The sequence below is a fragment of the Tympanuchus pallidicinctus genome, unplaced genomic scaffold, assembly GCF_026119805.1.
Source record: "Tympanuchus pallidicinctus isolate F22 unplaced genomic scaffold, pur_lepc_1.0 scaffold3, whole genome shotgun sequence".
Classification (NCBI taxonomy): domain Eukaryota; kingdom Metazoa; phylum Chordata; class Aves; order Galliformes; family Phasianidae; genus Tympanuchus; species Tympanuchus pallidicinctus.
Window position 1 is genome coordinate 5,248,958 of NW_026294747.1, and position 21,864 is coordinate 5,270,821.

A 21,864-nucleotide genomic window follows, 5' to 3' on the forward strand; every position below is an offset into this window, starting at 1 on the left:
GCTCACGGCGTGATGTTCTTCCGGGTGCAAGGAGAGTCAATTGGGAAGTGCTCTGGCAGTGGATTTATGCAAGAGCTGCATGAAGTAGAGCAGAGAGGTGCAGATGGATGATATGTGAAGAAGACAGACATCTGAAAAACATTGGAGCACTAATTTGGCACATCCTGAGCAAATATGAGATCCCCTCTCTGAAGGCAGGACTAGGTGGCTGTGCTGCCTGCAGCACTGAGCTGTCAGTTTTGGGGAGCAGAGGAGGAGATGGTAGTGAGCTGTTCCAAATCCAGGGTCCGTAGTGATGGATTAATTGTCAAATGAACCAGGAATGTTCTGCTATTCCCAAATTGTTTGGCTCTTTCCTGTGGAATAGAAATATCAGTATATAGAAGCTAGCATGACTTTACCACTTTTTTTTTTTTGTTTGTAACCTGCAGATAAAAAGGGACAGAAGAAGTCTACGTAAGCTCTGTGGCAATGGGAACCATAGAATCACAGAATGGTTGGGTTGGAAGGGGCCTTAAAAGCCATCCTGGCACAGCCCCTGCTGTGGGCTAGTTGTCCCCATGCTGCCCAGGGCCCCATCCAGCGTGGCCTTGGGCATCTCTGGGAATGGAGCACCAACAGCTTCTACAGTTGGTCTTCTGGGCTGTACATGGGCACTGCTGGCTCACATCCACTGTTCTGTCCACCAGGACCCCCATGTCCTTCTCTGCAGAGCTGCTCTCACATTCTTCTTCTTCCAGTCTGCACACACATCTGGCATTGCCCCAACCCAAATGCAGCATTTCACACCTGGCCTTGTTGAACCTTGTTAAGTTCCCATGGGCCCACATGGAACTGAGTTGTCTCATTGAATAGCAGGCATGATTTCTGTGCTTCTCCTCTGACTGTCACTGGGAAGGGGACACTGGTGAGGCCAGGGTGTCAGCACTGTGGGGCTGCCAGAAGGGCCCAGTCATTGGGGCTGGGCTTTAGCAGCAGATCTGTTGGAGGCTCTATCTGAAAAGGGTTTTTAGCTCTGGGTTCTGGAAAGTACGCATAAAGATATGTGCATGCATCTGTTAAATATGACTTGGTTATGACTTAAATGTAACACAAGATCAGAGAAACCTGGGCTTGATTCACCCTTGCTTACATAAGCAAAATGGAAATAGACTTACTGCCTTCTCAGACACACATCCAAAGCTGAGATTCAAGAGGAGTTCAGCTACTTGAGCACGGCAGGATTCAGTGCCAGCTTTGTTGTGTCATTCTGTGTCATTGGGGAAACACTGGGAAGCCAAGTTTTTAGAACAGAGAGGAAGCTGTTGGTCTGGTTGGGCACAGAACTGTGGGACCCGCACTGTTGTTGCTTTCTCCTGCCTCTTGCATGTGGCTTTGACATCTTTATCTACATTACCAGCTGGAGGAAGTGGCTGCAGGGAAACTGCATCGCTTTCATTTCCCCTGAGCCTGAAAGTGGGGCTTCATTTCCTAAACCAGGAGAGAGCTGGAGCTGTGTGCTGTGATCGGCACAGCACTCCACAGTGATTTCCTTCAGGTTCCTGATGGACAAAGCCTTTGGGGCTAGAGAGCAGCTGTAAGCAGCTGGAAGGAGGAGCCCTGTTGGGGTACTCCAGGGCATCTTAGCAACAAAAACGTGGAGAAAGAGATGGAGAGCTGCAAAGCAGTGCAATTAAGGGAAACCACAGTAAATGTGCAGACTGAAAAAGGAAAAGGAGCAAGAGAATGACAGCATAATGGGGGAGTGGGTTGCCAGAAGAGAGAAATGCATAAAATCTGCAGACAAGAGAGGCTTTCAGCAGGCAGTGTGGTTATGTATGTGAACAGGGCTGCTGCTGCCTCTGGGGCTGGGGGCCAAGCTGTGGGGTCTGCGAGGTGCTGGGAGCTGGGATCCTGCATGCTGTGCCCTGCAGGCCGTTATTTATAGCAGCAGGAAAAGTTTGCTCAAGCTGTCATTTGTGTGAGCTGCAGTCTAGCTCTCTCTCTCCCTCCCGCTCTTGCTTTCTTCAGATTTTCACTGTAATTAGCACGCTTTACATGAGCCAGGTCAGGGCTGGCAGCTTTCTTTAGAAGTCTGTGTTCTCCAGGCAGGAATAAGGAAATGTTTTTTTCTTCTGGGAATACTGAACCTGATCCTTTGTTTTATTTCAAGGATTATTCTCATGCACTGAGATGGTGGCCGTGCGGAGGGAGGAGCAGAAGCACAGATTCCCTCTGAAGTTGCAGTGACAGAAGCCTGTGTCTGAAAATGCAGTCAGGCTTTCAAGGTTCCCTTTGAGCTTTGATGCAATAGAAAAATCTTCTAGGGATTCTCATCCATGCTGATAGGGGCTGGCTGGGGATGAGAACAGCCTGTTAGTCAGTGTAAAGCTGTTCTGCTGTCACTTACCTCAAAAGCCTGTTTCCTTTAGCATCCGAAAAGCTTCCTTTTGAGCACGCCCAGCAATGGACTGAGAAGAGCAGAGGGTCAGTATTTGGACATGGACAGTCAGTAGCTGTGTTATCTATATCTGTGATGGGATATAGCTGCTATTATTCAAGGGAAGGAGATTTACAAGCTGTAATACACAATTCTGGTATGGGATTTTAGGAAATACAATGCATTTGTGCTTGCAGGATGTATGTTAAAGGTGCTGTGCTGACCCTTATGTTGGTAACAATGCTCAGCAGCACAGGTAACATCTTGCCAGAGAGAGCTCATTCATTTGGAGCTTGATCATTAGTCTGTTAATGTTCCAGGGTGAACATTCAAAGGAAACTGAATCTGTTTGTGATATGAGCACATGGCCTGGCTTGGCACCAAGGGGAGCCTGCCTCTGGTCCTCTGGGTGCTAGGGATGGATTACATTTCATGGGATCCTGTTGGAAAAAATGGACTCATGGTTTTGGTAGCTGTTGATATTATTTGTGTGAAGCCAGAGTTATATGGAGGTGATATGGAGGAATGATTGAGCTAGCTCAATAGAGAGCTAGCTTTTTTGCAAAACTTTTATTGAATGTGTTTGCAAGAATAACTGATGTTTCTGCTCACAATGTATGCCAAGTGTAGATTAATGCTCAGTGAAGGCTCTGAGAAATCCAGAATTGGGCAAGAAAGAGAAGAGATCAAATTGATAAGAGTACAAGACATGCTCTGTGTAGAAAGAAGCTATTGGAAGGTGAGAACCTGGGAAGGATGAATCCTGGGATGGTTTGGGGCAGAACGGGAGCGGTCAGACCTGCATTTGCAATGAAACACAGAGGGTATTTTTCAAGGAACTTGTCATAGCACATGAGATTTCTCCCTTTTTAAAGCACTACGGCAGAATAACGGCTCCCTTGAATAGCGTGTTGGGGTCTATTCCCTGGGAATTTCATCCAAGCTCTGGGATAAAAAGGATTGGGCAGCTTGAGAGACTGGTAGAAGGGAAGGACTTGTAGGATATCATGGTTCTGGAGTCACTCGTGAAAGCACAGTGAGGTAGGCTAACAGCTTTCCTGGGGCCATTAGTGAGAGTAGAGGAGAAAGCCTGCGGAAGGGCAATGTGCTGAGAGTTGTAAGAAGCAGACCTTAGTGATGAATGACAGGGAGGAGCAGTGACAGCTCAATTGTTTGAGTCACTTCCAACAGCCAGAGGAGGACTCCAAAGTTCAGATCTCACCCTGCGTGGCTTAAGGCGTGGATAGAACACTCACACCTTCAGATGCTCAGCAGCCTTGCTCAGGGGCCTGGTGCTGCCCTGCTGCTTTTGGGGAGGGCAGCAGGACGCGGTGCTGACCACGCTGTTTTTGTGTTTGGCACTGATCTTCCTTTCTCCCACTTCTTTCACTTTTCTCTCATTTTGGCAGTGGTGGTCCATTCAGCTCCGGTAGAATGACTGGTGGCTTTCCCTGGAATGTGAGTCATCCTCTAGGGAATTCCTGAAGCAGTGAGTCAGGTTATTGGGAAAACTTTGCCCACTAGCGTGAAATAGGAAGCTAGAGTGCCTGTGGTATCGTAGAAAGGCAATCCTTTTCAGTGTGGCTGGAGTTGTCCTTCCTTCCCAAAGACAGTCACTTCAAGATGAGCTGCAGCAGGGAAACGTCACTGAATTTATTTATTTTCACCTTGAAACATGCTGCTCCTGATTTTTCCTCCAATTTTAGAAGGTGGCTGGTCTGATAAATGTTCTAGATGAATGGAAGATATGAATTTGTCAGGATTTTAGTGAAAAATAGCTTGGTTAAAGCAACAAGGCTGGCAGATAGACATCACTCAATTGCACCTGATATATCCCTTTGCCATTCACCACTTCACCTCACTGTGGCTGAATTAACCCAGCTCTGGTTGTTTTTCCAATGTGCAAATTAATAGGTGTGTCCTTTGCAGCCACGAATTAACGAATTCTGAATACAGCCATGGCAACAGAACCCAAAGAACTTCAGTCCTCAATGTTGGTTGGCTCCAGGAAAAATTAACTATTGTAATTTATATGCTGGCATGGTTTGGCCATGGTTGTGCTTGCTTTGCCTGCAGATGCCAGATTTGGGGTGCCTGGCCTTTCAGCAGACCTGTGTCGGCTCTTCCTAGCAATAACTTCCAGCAATCTTTTCTTCCCCATTGAAGCCAAGCTTTTCTCGTCGCTGGTTGCTTGCTATTAAACATTAGTAGGCTTTATTACTCTGTAGAACAGTGAGTTCTATTTGAAATACAAAATTAGTTTCACTTTTCAATACTTTTTTTTTCCCCCTAGCAACTTGGTCATTATTTTTGCTCAAGCTTGGAATCGCAGAAAGCTCAGATTGTGGGCTTTGCTAGCACAGATGTAGGTGGTTGCAGATATGTCGCCATTGATGCACCAATTGGGTGTTGTTTTTAACTCAATGTCAGCAGCCTCGGATCGTGCTCTTTCCCCACTCCTAGGCTTTCAGTAGAGTGGCTCATTTTTAGGTAAGGCTGTCTGTTGACTTCTGCCATTTCTTGAGCCCTTATGAAGACTTAATTTTCTGACAGGTCTGAAGTTTGGAGATTAACTGTGTTCCTACTGACGTGATGAGGAAGAACCTTGGTGATACTGGGGCTGTAGGGTGAGGTTGTTCTCGCCTTGTTCTCCCTCGGGGGAGCCTGGGGGCTGTGGTCACAGGAATGGCTCTGAACCAGCACCAGAACTGGAGGGTATGTCTTCCCAAATAGAGGATTTCTTTGCTTTATCTTGAGTTTGAGGATCCCTCATCCTGCTTTTAACTGCTGGTTGTAAAGCTGTGAACACTACTGTGAAAAATAGTGCTTTGTTGGCATTTAAACTGAAAACGGTGAGAGTTGAGAAAATTCTTTGTTTCTACGGAAAAGCATCCACACAGTGGGCACGAAAACACCAAGTACTTGTGCTAATTGTTCCACTGTCTCTATATCTATTTCTCACTAAAAAAATCATTAAGAATATGTGTTCAGGTTGGCCAAGAGTAGCTTTGTTCCTCAAGGCAGGCTGGTGGGGCACTGCCACAGGCTAGTGGGGAGAGTTCTACCTGGTTTTACCCTTGCGTTACTCCATGGCTGTGTGTGGCTCCATGGAAAGGAGGTGGATGGATGCTGCCATGTTTCAGTAGTTGCCATTTTTCTTAAATGTTTCTCTCTTGTGTTGCGGGGAAAAAAAAAAAAAGCCTTGTAGTTCATAGGATCACAGAATCATGAAGGTCGGAAAAGATCTGTAAGATCTGTAAGTCCAACTCATCCCCACTGTGCCACCGACCGTGTTCCTAAGTGCCACATCTCCACACTCCTTGGACACCTCCAGGGATGGCGATTCCACCACCTGCCTGGGCAGCCTGTGCCAATGCAGTACTGTTCTTTCTGAGAAGAATTTTTTCCTCATACCCAACCTGAATCTCCGTGGCCCAGTTTGAGGCCATTACATCCTGTCCACATGCTTGAAAACTCGAACCCTTTGTGTGCTGAGCCCTAAAATATAACCGAGATGTGTTAAAAGTAGCATCCCTTTTGAAAATGTATACGTGTGTTTTTAGATCTCAGTCAATGGCTCTTAGTGCTTTGGATTATCAGTGGTGTTATTTCAGTATTGTGAACCATACACCCTTTGTGGTGAGCTGTGTGTGAAATCACCCTACTGGAAAATGACCGTTCTGGAGCAAACCAGGAATGTGATAACAAATCCTCTGCTCTCATAGGCAGATTGGTCTCCTCATGGGAAAAGAGGGACTGTTTCTTAAATGAAACGGAGCAACCGTCTGATACGAAGCTTTAGAAATTCCGAGGTGTAAATTGCCAGGCTGTGAGGTTGAAGATGGTGCAGGACTGCTGAGAGCAATTTCTACCTGAGCGAGATGTGTCTGGAGTGAGAGCCTAAAAGGAATGATGTGAGCAAGGAATGTGTGCAGCTGGGAAGCATCTTGATGCTTCTGCTGCCCGAGGAAAGGAGCTCTGAAGAAACATTAGGGAGGAAAAAGCACCTGTGTTGGGCCAGATAGCCACTCTGTTCTTGTTCTCAAAATGCTGTGACCAACACCGCTGCATTTCCAAGGATGCAGTCGTGGCAGCACTTATGATGTAAAGTGGTGGGCTGTGCAGGTAAGTGCTTGTCCTGTGGATGGATCTGAGAGATCATCTTATACATTTTGAGTGTTTGTGTCCTGGTCTAACCTAATCACGTTAGTTCTGTACCCGTGTCATTGTCACTGTAGTGTGGTGGCCCTCTGGTGAGGGAGCTGTGTCTGAAGTGTGCCAAGCCCCAGGAGGATCTCCGAACCTTTCCTTTCTCAGACCTTGTGGCTTGGTCTCCTGGCTCTAGCATTGCTTCTCACTTTATTTCCTTCTCCTTGGAAAATAGAGCACAAAGGAGAATCGAAAGCTGCTGCTGCTTGATAGCGCTCATCCTCTTCTGGTGTACCGTGTAGTTTGTCTTCCTGTTCCAACAGGAGCCTCTTCTACCTCTTGTGTGCCTTGTTGTAAGATGCTCTGAGATCTTCCCATCCAGGGAAGGCACTTGTCAAAGGTGCGGATGTTTTTCTTACAGCTGTCCACAGCTTATTCCTGCTGTTCTTTGCTAATGGTTGTTAGGGGTAAGTTGCACAGGGGAGTTGTATGGCAACAGATCTTGTTCATGCTGTATGCTGGGCCCTTCAGGAGGTGCTGGAGAAGAGATGTGCTCCCGTGTGTGCAGACAGCCAACACCTGGTCAATTTTGAAACACTTTGCAAGGATGAAACCACATTGTCCACTTCAATCAGCAAGCAAGGAACAATTCCCAGATTGTGAGAATCCAAGCTCAGGAACTGGAAGAGCTCCCTTGAGGCCTTTGAAAAGGGCTGGCCAAGGACCAGCAAAATTTGTTCCAAGGTCTGATTGATGATTTCCATCAAGTACAGTAAGTGCTTATGGAAAGGCGTGCTCAATGGGAACAAGAGGTTTCTGCAAGCTGCAGGGGTGATGACACAAGCCTGTGTTGCTTATGGGGTGAGCTGCTGGGGCTGGAGGTGCTGCTTTTCCAGCGGAAGGGTTTGCATTTTATGAAGCAGCACGCACTGAAGGATCAGGAGCTGTGTGGTTCATCATGCTGAGTGTCACTTTTGGTCACCTGAAGTTGACAGAAATTGTTATTGTACAATAAAAAATATGATTTGGCACCTGCAAGAAATACAGAGAGCTTCAAGAGCTCCAATAAGTAGGAGAAGGTGAAGAAGCGCTGGCACGCTTACAAGGGACAGAACATGGTTCTGCTGATGTGAGGAGACAGGGAAAGTTGTATGGCAACGTGGGAAGCGCTCACAACTGCAGTCCTGAGCGGCGGCATTCCAGGTCATGTGCCCAGTGGCATCACATCCTGTGCTTCGCAGGACTGGCAAGTGACCCAGGGGAGGCTGAGCAGCACCAGGACGGGTGGTGGAGGTGGGGATGCAGCACTGTGCATCCAGAGGGCTCACAGGAAGCCAGTGTGGGCATGGCTGTGCGAGCCTGGAACCGGCCCTGCTGCTGGGGTCAGTGCGGGTGGGCTGCTGTGGTACAGGACCTGCACACAGCCCTTTTCCTGTGGCTGCGTTCAGCTTGTTCTTGTGTACCTTCGTCTGAGGCGAATGTCAGATGTGATGGGATGTTGGATTAGGCTAAATCTCTGAGATTTAGCTGGAATGTTGTCTCGCTGTAGCGTTTTTCTCCCTTGCTCTTTTCTCTAAGGCTTCCCCTACAGACAGCTAATTCTCCCCTTCCCCCACATCCTGTCGGACCCCAGAGCATGTCACAAGGAATTAGCGGCTGAAAAGGCCAGCGGAGGCTGCTCCTCTGGAACAGGCTCTCCTTTCTGAGCCCGGCCGGCCCCTCTGTGTGCCCGCTTTGTGTCCCGGCCAGCTCCCCTCCCCCTGGCCATTCAATGCATGCCAGAGCTGAGGCTGGGCCCCGGCACCTTCCCAGCGCTGCTGCCCTGTGCCATCTTTCGGGGCCCAGGGGCTTCCCGCAGAGCCAGAGATGTGCCACAGGAGGAGATGAACCTTCCTTCCCGTCTCCGTGCCGCTGGCAGCGTCGCCCGCTTTCACTCCAGCTCCTTCCCACAATTCACATACAATGTCCTTAGAATAGAGATGATGTCACTTCCTTCTAGAGGGTGCCGGGGTGTGGAATGGGGAGTCACGACCCCCCTGGGCTTGGTGGCTCTGGCAGGATAAATGAGGTGGCTGCCCAGGAGGGAGGGAGGAGTTGCTCTGAGAACGATGCCCAGCACTGTGTGCAGGCAGGCGCTGTGCTGTGCTCCCCTTTGCTGGCTGGGATTTTCAGTGACTGCAAGAAGAATTTGCTGCTCCCTCCCTCACTCATGATGCCCGCCTCTGTGGATCTGCACTTTTCCTGCGACACCCTTACGGGAGAGAAGAATACCAAACGGCTAGACCGCAGGCCATGTAAGATTTCTGCTTCCATCCGTCTCACTCTGAGCTGAGAGCAGAGGCTCTGGGCTCCTTGCATGCAGGGCTTGTGCCTGCGTGCGTTTTCCCCCCCTCATTTCAGCACTGGGTCTCCTCGCAGCAGGGTGTAGATTTCAAGGTCTGGGGAATTTTTCACCCTTTGGGGCAATGTTGGGAGCACCACAAGGGATTCTTGGTATTACAGAAGTAGGGTCATTGTTCTCAGGGTTGGCTGCACTCTAGCCTTGCACTTTTCTTCCCCTCTCCCTGCTGGAGTCTGATCTTCATCTTCTGGAAATGTAACTCATGAGTTTATTCGCAGGAGGGAGGGTGACTTTTTACGTGGGCATGTAGTGATGGAACAAGGATAAATGTTTTTTAGTTAAAAAAGGGAGATTCAGGTTGGGTTTGAGGAGGAAATTCTTTACCCAGACGGTGTTGAGGCTCTAACACAGGATGCCCAAAGAAGCTGTGTGTGTCCTATTTCTGGAGGTACTCAAGGCCAGGCTGAATGGTGCCCTGTGCAGCCTGATCTGGTGTGGGGGCAACCAGCCCTCAGCAGGGGTTGGGGATGGGTGGACTTTGAGATCTCTTCCAGCCCTATCATTCTGTGGTTCTATGATCTTTAAGGTCCCTTCCAGCCCAACCCATTATATGTTCTTTGATCTTTAAGGTCCTTTCCAACCCAACTATTACATGGTTCTATGGTCCTGTGATCTGTTGCCCTGGAATGAAGCCAGAATTCTTATAGTGACACCATTGTAGTTTTTTTGTTGTTTAATTTTGTAGGCTTTACAGTCTGAGGCCTTCTGTCATCTCCTTTCTGTTCAAATGGGTGGCAAGGCTTCAGACCTCAATGTTTAGTTTTTGCATAGGCAGTCTTTGGAAGTGAATCATGACTCTTTTTGCAGTGCACGGGTTGCTCAGTTAGCACGCAGTGATGAGTGGCAGCCCTGTGCCCATTTCTTGGTGTTGCAGGGTTGGTGGTGGTGAGACTGGGAATCTCCAGATGGCCAGAGGAGCGAGGAATTTGAAAGCAGAGCTGCAGCGTACCGAGTGCTCTGATTATTTTGTGCTAAGGAAATGCTAATCCAAATAACGTTGTAATTTCACATGTGCCGTGTGTGTGGAATGGAGCGTTTCCTTCACCCAGGTGAAGTACGTGCTGTAGTGTCAGTCTGTTTGCTGTGTAAAGGACTGCCGTTTGCAGGACTCAGGCAGGTTTTCAGTGCTTGGTATGGGAACAGATAGGTAGCACAGCAGGTTTTAGGGTGGTCAGCACAGCAGATAAGGGGAGGGTTACTACCTGTAACTGGTGAATTATTTGGTAGGATGAGGATGCTTCCGTAACTGCAGCACTTGGTGCTGTGACAGACTGGGCTCCATCACAAACCCAGCACCTGTGTTACTTTGAGGGTTCGAATGACCTAAGTGTGATCTTGTGATTCGTCCTGGTTTTTACACCTAGAGACGTGTGCAAGTTGAGTTTTTGGTGTGGTTTGTGAGGCGTGTGGTGGCTGTGGGCAAACAGGCCTTAGATAAGATAAAGGAAATCAGAAGTTGACAAAACCTCTGCAGATGAGGGTTGAAGTGTGTTGTGCCAGAAATGCAGAAGGGAGATAAGGTGCACTGCAGGGATGCACAGAGCTGGTCTGACCCCAGAGACTCGGGCTGGAGCAGATTGGAGCACGCACAGCAGCTCTGAAACAGTGTGGGAAAGCTGTGCTGGAGGAGGTAGCTGGGTAGCCCTGCAGTCTTGTGACTTCTACCAGTGCTGTTTCTTTTTTTAAAAAGGATTTGTGTAGCATTAGAAACAGGAGCACAAACAAAACGTGGGGAAGAACAGCCAGCCCCTCAATCTTCAACCTTTTTTAATTGTCAGGGCCAGTGTGAGCACAAAGGAGATGTGGAGCTGGCAGGATTCTTCTGCGCAACTTGTGGCTAAGTGAGAGATCACCTGGGAGTTTGCTCCCTCGGCTGTAAGTGCTTTCTGCTGGGAGCCAGTCAATAGCTTCCCCAGACGCTGCTAACTGCTAATGGGGATTTGGCTTGCTGAGCCTCGTGGGGACTGTCAGTGCTGGACATGAGAAGCGGATGGCAGCAGGCATGCCTTTGGAAGGACGTGGTAACAGGACTTTTTTGGGGACTGAGACCGCTGTAACTTGTCCAAAGCAGCTGACCTGTTTCTGACACGTGGTCCTAACAGGATTCCTGTTAATCTCGAGAAGTGGAGCTGAGTGAGTGGCAGTTGTGTGTGGCGAGTTACATACCTGCTTCACCCAACACTTGTCTCTCTTCAGACAGCACCTTCCTCTCCTGCACTCTCCTTTTCGAGCGTGCCATGCCTCCCATTGCTGGGAGGAGGAAGCTCTGCCATCTTGGGTGTCAAGTAGGTTAGCTCAGATGTAGGCCTTCTGCTGACCTGTGGCTGTGGGGCTCTGTCGCAGGGGTGAGGAAGGTTAACAGTGTCTTTGCTTCTTTTCTCTTCTAGGAGGTGAGCATCGTGCCTGCTGACCTTTCTCAGACCCGCTAGCCATGCCAGGGATTGTCGTGTTCCGCCGTCGCTGGTCTGTGGGCAGCGATGACCTCGTTTTGCCAGCAGTCTTCCTCTTCCTCCTGCATACCACCTGGTAAGTGAGAAAGGCAGGGTGATGCTTTGAATTCCTCCATGAAATTCGTGCTGATTCTGCTTCTTGTAGCTGTAATTCTTGTGCTTACATATGCAGCTAAAAGGCTTGTATGGGCATTTTCGACAGCCACCAGCGTATTTCCAGCTTCTGGTTGTTTGCATAAGTGCTCTTCTAAGCTCAGTTTCCAAAGAGGAAGCCTGGCCCGATCTCCTTGTATCCTCTGGTGCTACCCAGGGTTGGAGTTTGGGCTGTGTTGCTGTACAGGGCTCAGGAAAAAGCAGTTGAAATAACAAATTCTGGGCATCCTAATCTAGTAAGTGGCAATCAGCCCACGGCAGGGGGTTGAGACTGGATGGGCTGTAAGATCCCTTCTAATGCAAGCCATTCTATGAGTATATGATCCCATGGGATATGTGACTTGGCATCTCTGTGCGTGTCAGGTTTGTGATCCTCTCCGTGGTGCTCTTTGGGCTGGTGTACAACCCCAATGAGACCTGCTCGCTGAACCTGGTGGACCATGGCAGAGGCTACCTAGGCATCCTGCTCAGCTGTATGATCGCAGAGATGGCAATCATCTGGCTCAGCATGCGAGGCAGCATCCTGTACACTGAGCCCCGAGACTCCATGCAGTATGTGCTCTATGTCAGACTGGGTAAGATGCAGCGGCCTGAGGCCTCCTAATGACTCAGCCTCCACACTGCCATCTGCTAGCGCAGAAGACTTCTCTCCCCACACCCTGACAAACACAGCTTCTCAAAGACATCCAGATGGCCACTTGTATGTGATATGCATCTGAATACATCACATATACTGCACCCTGCCATTGCTCTAAGACTCTCATGCAGCGCCCCAAATATCTTTCTAGCAAACCTTTAACTTGTCATCCTTGTTGTGATGCAGGTACATCCTTTTCATCTAACAAAATATGCTCTCCTTCTGTCTTGCAGCTCAGATTTGCCACGGTGAGATGCATCTACACCTCTCTCCCACTCTTTTTTTCAACAAGTTTTCCTATGATACAGGCATATGCCTTTGTAAATCATGGCTGTTCTCACCCTGAGGCCATGTGCATGTCCTTTGCCTGACATACATATACTTAAATCTGCATCCACTTACCTTGAAGCGTGCTTGACCTTTTGACTCACGCATAATGCATCTCTCCATCCTGCAATGTGAGTTCTGATACTCTGCCTCCAGGAGCTGGGAGGTAAATAGGTTTGCCACCTGCTCGCTGGTTGCATCTTCTCTCTGAAAGTGCATATGTTTTTTCTTCCTAAAAACATTTCCTGTTTTTCTCATCTGCCAAAAACTAGGTTGGAAAAGAGACTGTTTCTCAGTCCATCAGTCAGGGATTCCATTTTAGCTTGTCGTCCCTCGCCTGGTCTGTTCTCTTCCAGATTCAGAAACTTGATCAGATTTTTCTGTGCTGGGTGAAGACTTTAAGAGAATCTTTCAGAGATAGAATCAACAATTCCATTCCAACAAAGCATACCATGTTTTTGCTGGATTGTTTTCATGCAAAATTTGCTAAAAGATGGGTAACTTTGCTTGAAAACTCTATCTGGGAGACATTTCCACCTTGGAGTGCTAAAAGCAAATCACTAACATGAATAGCAAACAAGTCTTTCTCTCCAGCTTCCCAGGCACAATGTGATCTCCCTGACAGCTTCAGTAACACTGTTAAAAACAGACTAAATGAGGCAGGGGAGGTAGAGAGAGTCCGAGGAATCATCCTGTTCTCTTCCCTCTGTTTAAGATTTGTATTTAAATTGTAACCTGGGTCTTGTACATGTTTATTTCATGGTTGGTTTTTTTTTCTTTTTTTCTTTACTCTTTAATGGCTCTGGTGATTGAATTAGGGGTGTGACCTTTTTGTGGGCATGGTCCATGTGATAGCCTGATTTCGACAGAGCACATTTAGTGCTTATGAGTCTAAGGTCACAGTTGCAATGGTAGCCCACAAAGGTCTTCTCGATGGTATTGCTGCTCCTGTTCCACATCTGATAGCCTCAGAGGGGAGGTTAGCTAAGGTAGGCAAGCCTAGTGCAGCTCAGCTTCAGAACACTTGAGGAGCTGGGTCCAGCCCTGAGTTCTTTCTCACTGGGTGGCTGCTCAGTTTTCTAGGCTGGGCTCCACCAAAGGCTTGCTATGTGCTACATGCAGGCTGTTTACCTCTGTCTCATTCCCCATCTGTACTTTAGGGTCATACTGTGTAGAGAAGGTGAGGATGGGCACTTCGGAGTGGTGTTTTCCAACTTTTTTCTTTAGACGTAGTCAGGTGTAATTTCTTGCTCTCTATCAGGGTAAGATGCAGAACTGAGGAGCCAGTAAGGGCTTCCTTAAAGGCTGCATGTTGGGAATTATTGCTGCAAAAGCTGCAAAGGTCAGAGGTGATGGAAACATTTGTTAAGTGTAGTAAGTAGACTTATTCCTGGGTACACACTGCTATTTATTGTGTATCTTTGAATTAGGCCAGCTTTACTGTGATGGTGATTCTCTTTACCTAAGGAAGTCTTTCCACTGTCGTGCAAGAAGGGACAGCTGTTTGACTGACTCCTCTAATGCAGCCAGGAGCACTTCTAGCTCTGTGTACATGGTCTGTGTGTCACTTAGGAGAAGTTATTGATAAGGAGACATGTTGGGCCCATTTTCTTGAATATGGGCCCATTCTTGTGGCCTTTTATTCCTTGCAAGAAGATAGAGAAGGGCAGTCACTGATCCTTAGGGAGATGCTGCTACTATTCATTGTGTTCCTTTTGTTTCAGCTATCTTGGTGATTGAGTTTGTGTATGCTATTGTGGGCATCATTTGGCTAACGCAGTACTACGCTTCCTGCAATGATATCACCGCAAAGAGTGTCACTTTGGGTATGTATTTGGAACGTGTAGCACAGACATCTCTTGCCTTGGAGAGCTAATTCACTCATGCATGTGGGGATTGACTGTTGGTAGTGAATTGTAGCTGTAAATGCTCTGCTTGTTTCCCTCAAGAATCCAGTGCTCAGAACAGTTGTTCTATTCATTTGCTTGTGCTGCCTGCACTGAGGCAAGAATCCCTGTTCCCATGGAGGGGTCTGGCATGGGGAGTCTGAAAGCCCTGGTTCTCCTTCTGTTCAGAATGGCTTTCCTGTTTTTCTCAAATGGCTTTTGAGAACCCAACCATTCTCCTGGGGGGAGTGATGGGAATGCTGCAGCCCACTGGGTCTTCAGTGAGTCTTTAATGGTCTTCTGCACGAGCGGTCTCCCTGTGGCTGCATAATCTAGCCGTGGTCAGACGCCTTTGCAGGAGATTTCTTTGTGCTGCAGCTGGCTGCAGGAATATTTGGGTTAGCTTCTTCTGTCTGCCCTGTGGCAACAGAGAGGCGTGTGTGTGATGCGCTCAGAGAAGAGCAGGAAACAGCACTGCCAAGACCCGAGGGCAGAGCACGTGACGTATTCCCTTTCTTTGCAGGAATGGTGGTGTGCAACTGGGTTGTCATCCTGAGTGTCTGCATCACCGTCCTGTGCGTCTTCGACCCGACAGGCCGGACCTTTGTCAAACTGCGGGCCACCAAGCGGAGGCAGCGCAACCTGCGGACCTACAACCTGCGGTAAAGCACTGCTGGAACGGCTCCCTGCTTCCTGCCCTCCTTGGCATTCTCCCTGCCTCGCTTCAGGGAGCGTTCACTTGCAGGTGTTGCTTCCCTTTGGAGAGGGTGATTTTGGAGGAAGGCGGCTCAGGCTGTCAGGTGCTGTGTGTGGGCATCTGTACTTAAAGGAGGCAAAGCAAGGCAGCGCCGGGCTGGATTGTGTGTTAGTCACTGGCTTTGGCAATCCTTCTTAGCCCCTGGAGCCACAGTGCTGATCACAGCAGCCTGTTTGTCCATCCTGTTAGCAGTGTTTAAATTTTGCTTAGGTTGAGCCACCTTTGTCCAAAGCCTTTTTCTTCTTTTGTGTTTATCTGCAAAATATGACCTTTTGGCCTGAAATTTCTTAAATTTGGTCTTGGCCAACAAACAGACTCTTCTGGGTTGGCAGCTAGATGTTTTAATTAAGAATTGATTGCATCTTTGAGCTAACCAGATGGGGATGTGAAAGCTTTTTTCACCAAGCAAGGCATTTTCCAGCAGCTTTTTCCTGTAGCGGGACAGAACAAGCAGGCTTTGTTTTCTTATGCAGTTTTGACACATGTAACCATAAGTAAGGAATGTAACTCTGTAGGACAGAGGGCATTAGATTTTGAATGCTAAAAAATGAGGCTTTTAAAAAATATCATAGAATCACAGAATGGCCTGGGTTGAAAACAACCACAATGCTCATCCAGTTTCAACCCCGTGCTGTGTGCAGGGTCACCAACCGGCAGAGCAGGCTGCCCAGAGCCACATCCAGCCTGGCCTTGAATGCCTGCAGGGATGGGGCATCCACAGCCTCCTTGGGCAACCTGTGCCAGTGTGTCACCACCTTCTGTGTGAAAATATCCTGCAAATTTTGTATTTCTCATTGGAAACGTATATGTGAGGGGTGTTCTGAATATGTGCTATGTGAGGGGTGTTCTGAATATGTGCTATTTCCGTGTCTTGAAGAGGAATCCTTCAGAACCCCTTTTTCTGGAGGGAGGAAAAGTGTCCAGATGCCTGCTTTTTGTTGCAGAATACAAGAAGCTTTTCTTTCCTTTTCTAGTATGTTGCTAACCCTACCCTTTAATATTGAGAATTAGTGCCCTGTAAGCATGATGGCTGCAATTGCTGCATTACAATGAAGACATTCCCAAGCAGATGTGGATGAAAAGCTGGAAGATGGCTCTGGTACCCCACACTAAATCAAAGCTGTTTGGCTTAATTCACATTTTTTCTTTTTGATGGAAGGCTGAGCCACAGGTTGCGAAGTTCTTTTTGCTAGGAAGTTTGAAGTGAGATACAACAGAACACCAAAAATGATCTGCCCTGGAAGTTTTGAGACCCCAGACAATTGAGTGAAGGTATTTGCCCTTGGGCCATGGCCAGGCTTTTTCTTCCAGGCCTGTAACGTTTTCAGAGAGCTTTTTCCTGCTGCTTCCAGACTTCTGCTGTAGGAAGGGAGTGTTAACAGATGTTAACTAGCAAAATGCTGTGGGCTGTAACGTGGAAGAGAAACGTGAAGTAATCCTACGTGGTTGCTACTAAACCTATTGCTTCCAAACAGTATAGTTTGAAATTAGCCACTTGCTTGAAGCAATCCTTTCCAGGGAGTTCTGAAATTCTCTGCCTGCTTCTGGATTATGATTCTGCAAGATGCTGAGGGCCTGTTGTTCCTCTTGCATCCCTTGGTCAGCAGTGATAAAAGCCTGCTGAGCTATAGCATTAATTTGGCATTTGTATCACCTTAATCTGAGCTGTATTTCCTGTCTCAAATCATGAAAGAACTCGATTTGGTTGTCACATTTAGGGGATGTGAACCTTCAGCTTCCTTTTTGTGGTTCTCTGCTGTAGCTATTGGACTGTGGTTTTCTTTTATCTGTGGCTTCTTGATGTGTGTGGGCTTTTATGTTCTTGCAGTATGAACAAAATAAATCAAACTGAAACAAATGGCTCAATTAATTGCGCTGAGACTTTTCTAAAAAAACGTGTTGTAGGACTCATCCAAAACATGTGGAAGTTCAGTGTTTGGAAGAAGGAATTTGGGAGAAGTCAGGGAGAAAATAGCTCAGAGCACGCTTGCTTGTCCAGCCCCCGCAGCGAAGTTGTGAAGTTCTTTGCATTGCTGCACGAGCTTTCTGGCATTTGGTGGAGCAAACAGAGCATTGTCAGCTCCATCTTAGGTCCCTCATATTCCTCTTTCACTTTTGGAATCTTCCTTGGAGGTTGTGGGTATTTGTTTTAAAATGCTCGGCCATGAAGCCCTGCAAAATCTCCTCTTTCTCTTGTAGGCAAATATTTGCTTACCAGCAGCTTTTTCTTCCAGGTGCAACCAACTCTCTGTGCTTGGGCTCTTCATGGCAGAAAAACAGAAGCTGTCTTTTTTTTTATTGAACTGACCTATGTTACGTTGCTCTGCATTCATGTGATGGTGACCCTGCATTGCAAGAACTGTGGACCTTATCCTTATGCAGGCAGCATGGCTTTCTGAGGGGGGGGGAGGAAAGTCAACTAATTTCTTAACGCTGAGCCTGTCTTGATCTCAGATTTGTTCTGCAGGAATGCTAGTTAAGCAATGGACTGTCACTCTGAAAGTGTAGTAACTAGGGCAAGTTCACAACAGTGGAATGAACTCAGCAATAGCTTATTTTAAATAGGGTTGTCCAATTAGCTAAATTTGAAGCTGAAATTGAAATGTCATATAAACCAAATGTGGGTTGAGTGAAACCTTCTGCATTCAGGCTTTTTTTAACCTTTTCTAAATTGAAGGAGAACCTTTAGCTTTCTTCCCCACTTTTGGTTTCAAGTTATGCACCATAGTCAAAGAATGGAAATTTTTTCAGTTCTGAAACTGGTACATATCATAAAAATATTTTTCCAAGTAAGCTATTTATTGGAAAAAATTGCACAGCTCTTAGTGCTAGTGCTCAGTCTTTGTTTTTTCGTAAACCTCGCTTTCTTTTCTGCAGACACCGCCTGGAGGAAGGGCAGGCCAGCAGCTGGACACGCCGCCTCAAGGTTTTTCTTTGCTGCACACGGACAAAGGACTCTCAGTCGGTAGGTACCAAGAAGCTGCAGGCAGGGAGCAAGCTCTGTGTGTGGCCAGTGATACGTAGGACTCAGCAGAGCGGAGCAGTGTGGGATTCCTGCTATCAAACCTGGACGTGCCTCATCGCTCTTATGAGCGTTCTGAGATGCGGAGCCTCGAGGAGTCCAGTGAGCCTTGACAGCAGTGCTTGCAAGGGCTGACATTGTCCTCCAGGAAGCAGCAAGCCGAGCCACCTCTCAGGATGAACAGACTTCACGTTTTGCTCTATGCTGGTTCCTTTTCCTTCCTCTCAGTGTGAGTAGGGCGAATTAAAGCCTGTGTTTCTGCAGGAGCTTACTTAGGTATCCTATGCAGAAATAGAATTATAGAATCATAGAATGGCCTGGGTTGCAAAGGACCACAGTGATCATCTAGTTTCAACCCCTTGCTGTGTGCAGGGTCACCAACCAGCAGAGCAGGCTGCCCAGAGCCACATCCAGCCTGGCCTTGAATGCCTGCAGGGATGTGGCATCCACAGCCTCCTTGGGCAGCCTGTTCCAGTGCATCACCAGCCTCTGAAGAAGCTGATATTCTCTTTAGATGCAGATGTAACATTGCTGGGGAGGACAGTTGACTTTCAAAACAGCCATTCTTAACCTTCCGTTTTAAATATTATGGATTTCTCTCTGAGACAGATAACAGCTCTAAAGAGTGGTATTGTCAGTTTCAAGCTTGCCTCCAGAAGCTGCTCTTTACTTTGCTATTACAGCAAGCTGACTAATCTTAAGTGACGAAACTAGTGGAAAAAGTATATTTTTCATCAATTTAGGTTCACCATTTAACAGCAATTTGTGTGATCAGTTTCAGTTTTCCTTCACTTAGTCAGTTTATCCTATTAGTTTGAGTCAGTCTTATGCCTGAGAAGGAGAGAGACTTTGAAAATGGAAAAATATAAACCTGCCAGAATCAGCAACAAGCATACTCCTGGGTACTGACAGGCTTTATTCGAGATGCTAGCAGAGCCTGCTGTTGAGTCTGTGGATTCAGATGAAGATTGAAGTTTTCACGTGCTACAGTTGGGATTGTTCCTTTGCAGAAACAGTGCAGGGTAAGGAGTTGATTTCACTTCCCAAAAGATAGCAGCCCATTCTTTCCTACTGAAAGTGGTGGGAGCAGGATTTCATGTTCTAGTGATATTCAGCAGGAGTCTTAATAACCTGGTAGAGGTGAACATTGAGGTGGAGGATTGTGCTGACAGCATTAATATTAAAGTTGCTCAGAATTATGAGTAATTGAGAGCTCCTTAAGGACCAAACAGAACCGGGGAGCTGTTATCAATGAGAGACGAAAGTCATAATAGCAAAGGATGAAGCAGTGCATGCACATCTGAAGAAACAAATTACTTGCATACACTGATAGGCTGTGAATTAGTTACAACCTCTCAGGAAAAGAGCGAGGAGTTATCAAGGACACCTCAACAAAGACATCAGTGCACAGCAGTGGCCAAAAAAAACCTTCAGAAAAACATGGAAGGACGTAGAAAGTGACAGAAAACATCAAGGGACTGACTGCATCAATGATCTCCTCACTAAATATAGTTTGGTCTGCTGAAAGGTGCAGGAGAAAAAGGAGCATATTGGAGGGGCTATGAACTTGTAAAGGAAGAGAAATGAGTCTGGGATTTTAACCTCAGAAGGAAGAAGTGCAGTGAGATGAAAACTGTGTAAAAATAATGGAGAGACAGGTGAAGGCTACCCGAACATGTGTTCATCACATATGGCAACCTGTATGACTTAAACACGAAGGCTTGTGGGTGAGCACGTTGTTATCCTCGGGGTGCAGTTGTTGTCGTAGCCCTCCTACAGAAATCCAGCCATGTGCTGTGGCGCTGCATGCTGGATGAAGTGCAGCCCAGCCCTGCCGACTTTCACAGATCATCTTCTAGAGCTGGTTAGGAAAATCCATGTGGAAAATGGCAACGAGATGAGCTGTGTGCTGTGGCAGCTCAAACAGCAGCATTTCCTTGGAGGCTGCATTCTGCCCATCAGCAGAAATACCTTGGGTTGCACTGCCTTTGCACCCGGCTACCCCATCACATCACTCTGCCATATCCCAGAGCTCTGAGAGGCATTGAGTGCCTTGGTTCCCAAAAGCAGTATTCAGGAATGCTGTTGAGGAACAGCAGTATTCAGGAATGCAAAATACTTCACATTGTGTGAACTTTTTTTTTTTTTCCAAGCAGTGAAATGAAAAATTCTGTAGTGCCTGTTGGATTCTACTTCTATTTCTAGTTCAGGATAAAAGCAGATACCAGAGTCTTCAAATTCCTTGTGCTGTTGAATTTCCACTTTAAATTCAGCTTGAGTGATTTCCAGGCTCTTTTCTTTGAAGGAACAAGCTCTGACTTTGTGTGTCCTGGCATGACAGTGTGTGGAATGAATGCGTATGTAATGGATCAGAAATGAATCCATCGCTGCCTCTCCCAGGCTTCATGGGGAAAAAAAATGTTCTAGCAGGGGATGATTGTCCTCTGAGCTGGAAAATAGAATTCTGCAGAGTGAATGTGGCACCAGAGCAAGAATCTGTTCCTGTGGGTCTGGAGCAATGTCTGCAGCTCTAAGTCTGCCGGCTGTGCCAGCCCCAGAGCCTCCAGGGCTTGTCACAGAGACCGACTGCAGTCAATCCTGCAACATCCCATCAAGCCCACCAGCAGCAACTCTTCTTTCAGAACAAAGCATACACTGAACTTTTGTTCTGGGCCTTTACTGTGAACAGAGTATTAGGAGGTGGTAGTGTGACTTTGGGTTAGCGTTGTTTGCCTTTTAATTTGAGGCTGTTTGCATTTCTTGCGTACTTGTAGGAAGGATTTATTGGGTCAGCATTTTGTGGACAGTGTGATTGTAAAGTTGGAAAGGCTGATGGGAATCCGTTTGCTCTTCAGGTGCACAGCTGGCATGGAAACCTGTGCAGTGGGCACCCGAAGCCCCATTCTTGAGCATGATGTAACTTACTTTAGGCAAGTGAAAAATGGCATAAAGGTAATCCTGCACTCCAGCAGTTTGTAGAGAACAGAAGAATGTAGGTCATTTCCTGCAAGCCTGCTGGGGGAGAAGGAATTTGCTTTCTGATCTGTCAAAGAGATGGAGAGATTCTGCCCTGAAGACCAGCCCAAGTGAACAGCCCAGGCTTTCTACAGATGGGACTGTAGCTGCGTGGCATTAGTGTTGAATAAAGGTTATGAAAATATTGCTGAGAATTCAGGTTTAGTCTGATAGATCTTGGTAGGAAAAGTTAACGATGGCAGCACTCAAAATATTGATCACCTGTGTGCTGTAGCTTTTGCTCAATCCCACTCTTTGTTGGTTCAGCCTCCAGGTCACCCCAGTCTTTGAGCTCTCTGTTCTGAGCAGTGACCCAACACGTTGTCTCACAGTGCAGCCACTTCCAGCCTTCCAAAGCGTTCTCACTTCAGGCCCTATGTGTTTTGGTTTTTTTTGTTGGTTTATTTTTTGTGTGGTATGGAGCCAAAAGGGAAATAACGTTTCTCCTCAAAGTCTGTGTCACTCTGCTTTAAAGCTTTAGATGATTTTCTAAGGTCGTTTCGAGTTCTGTCCCTTCTTCTGCAATGTCTTCGTTTAGAGGATTGGTCACTTTCCCCGCTGGGAACCCTCTGTTCAGTAACTTGGAAGTGATGAACTTAGTGGTCTTTTGCAACCTTAATGATTCTATGGTTCGATGACTTGGATCTG

The 21,864-nt window shown here is 47.2% G+C and overlaps 1 protein-coding gene across 14 annotated transcripts in view; it reads left to right on the plus strand.

The window, feature by feature from the left end:
* DAGLA (diacylglycerol lipase alpha) overlaps positions 1–21,864 on the plus strand; it is a 58,690-nt gene that overhangs the window by 14,803 nt on the left and 22,023 nt on the right. For 11 of the 14 annotated variants that reach the window (XM_052696343.1, XM_052696341.1, XM_052696348.1 and 8 more), the window contains 5 exons: positions 11,357–11,495; positions 11,936–12,147; positions 14,261–14,362; positions 14,946–15,084; positions 18,057–18,144. In XM_052696343.1, coding sequence (XP_052552303.1) covers positions 11,401–11,495; positions 11,936–12,147; positions 14,261–14,362; positions 14,946–15,084; positions 18,057–18,144 — 636 coding nt within the window. In that variant the 5' untranslated portion in view covers positions 11,357–11,400. Of the gene's footprint in view, positions 1–605; positions 8,863–10,747; positions 10,845–11,356; positions 11,496–11,935; positions 12,148–14,260; positions 14,363–14,945; positions 15,085–18,056; positions 18,145–21,864 lie in introns of those variants that run through there. The other 3 variants (XM_052696337.1, XM_052696342.1, XM_052696345.1) reach the window with 2 other exon arrangements.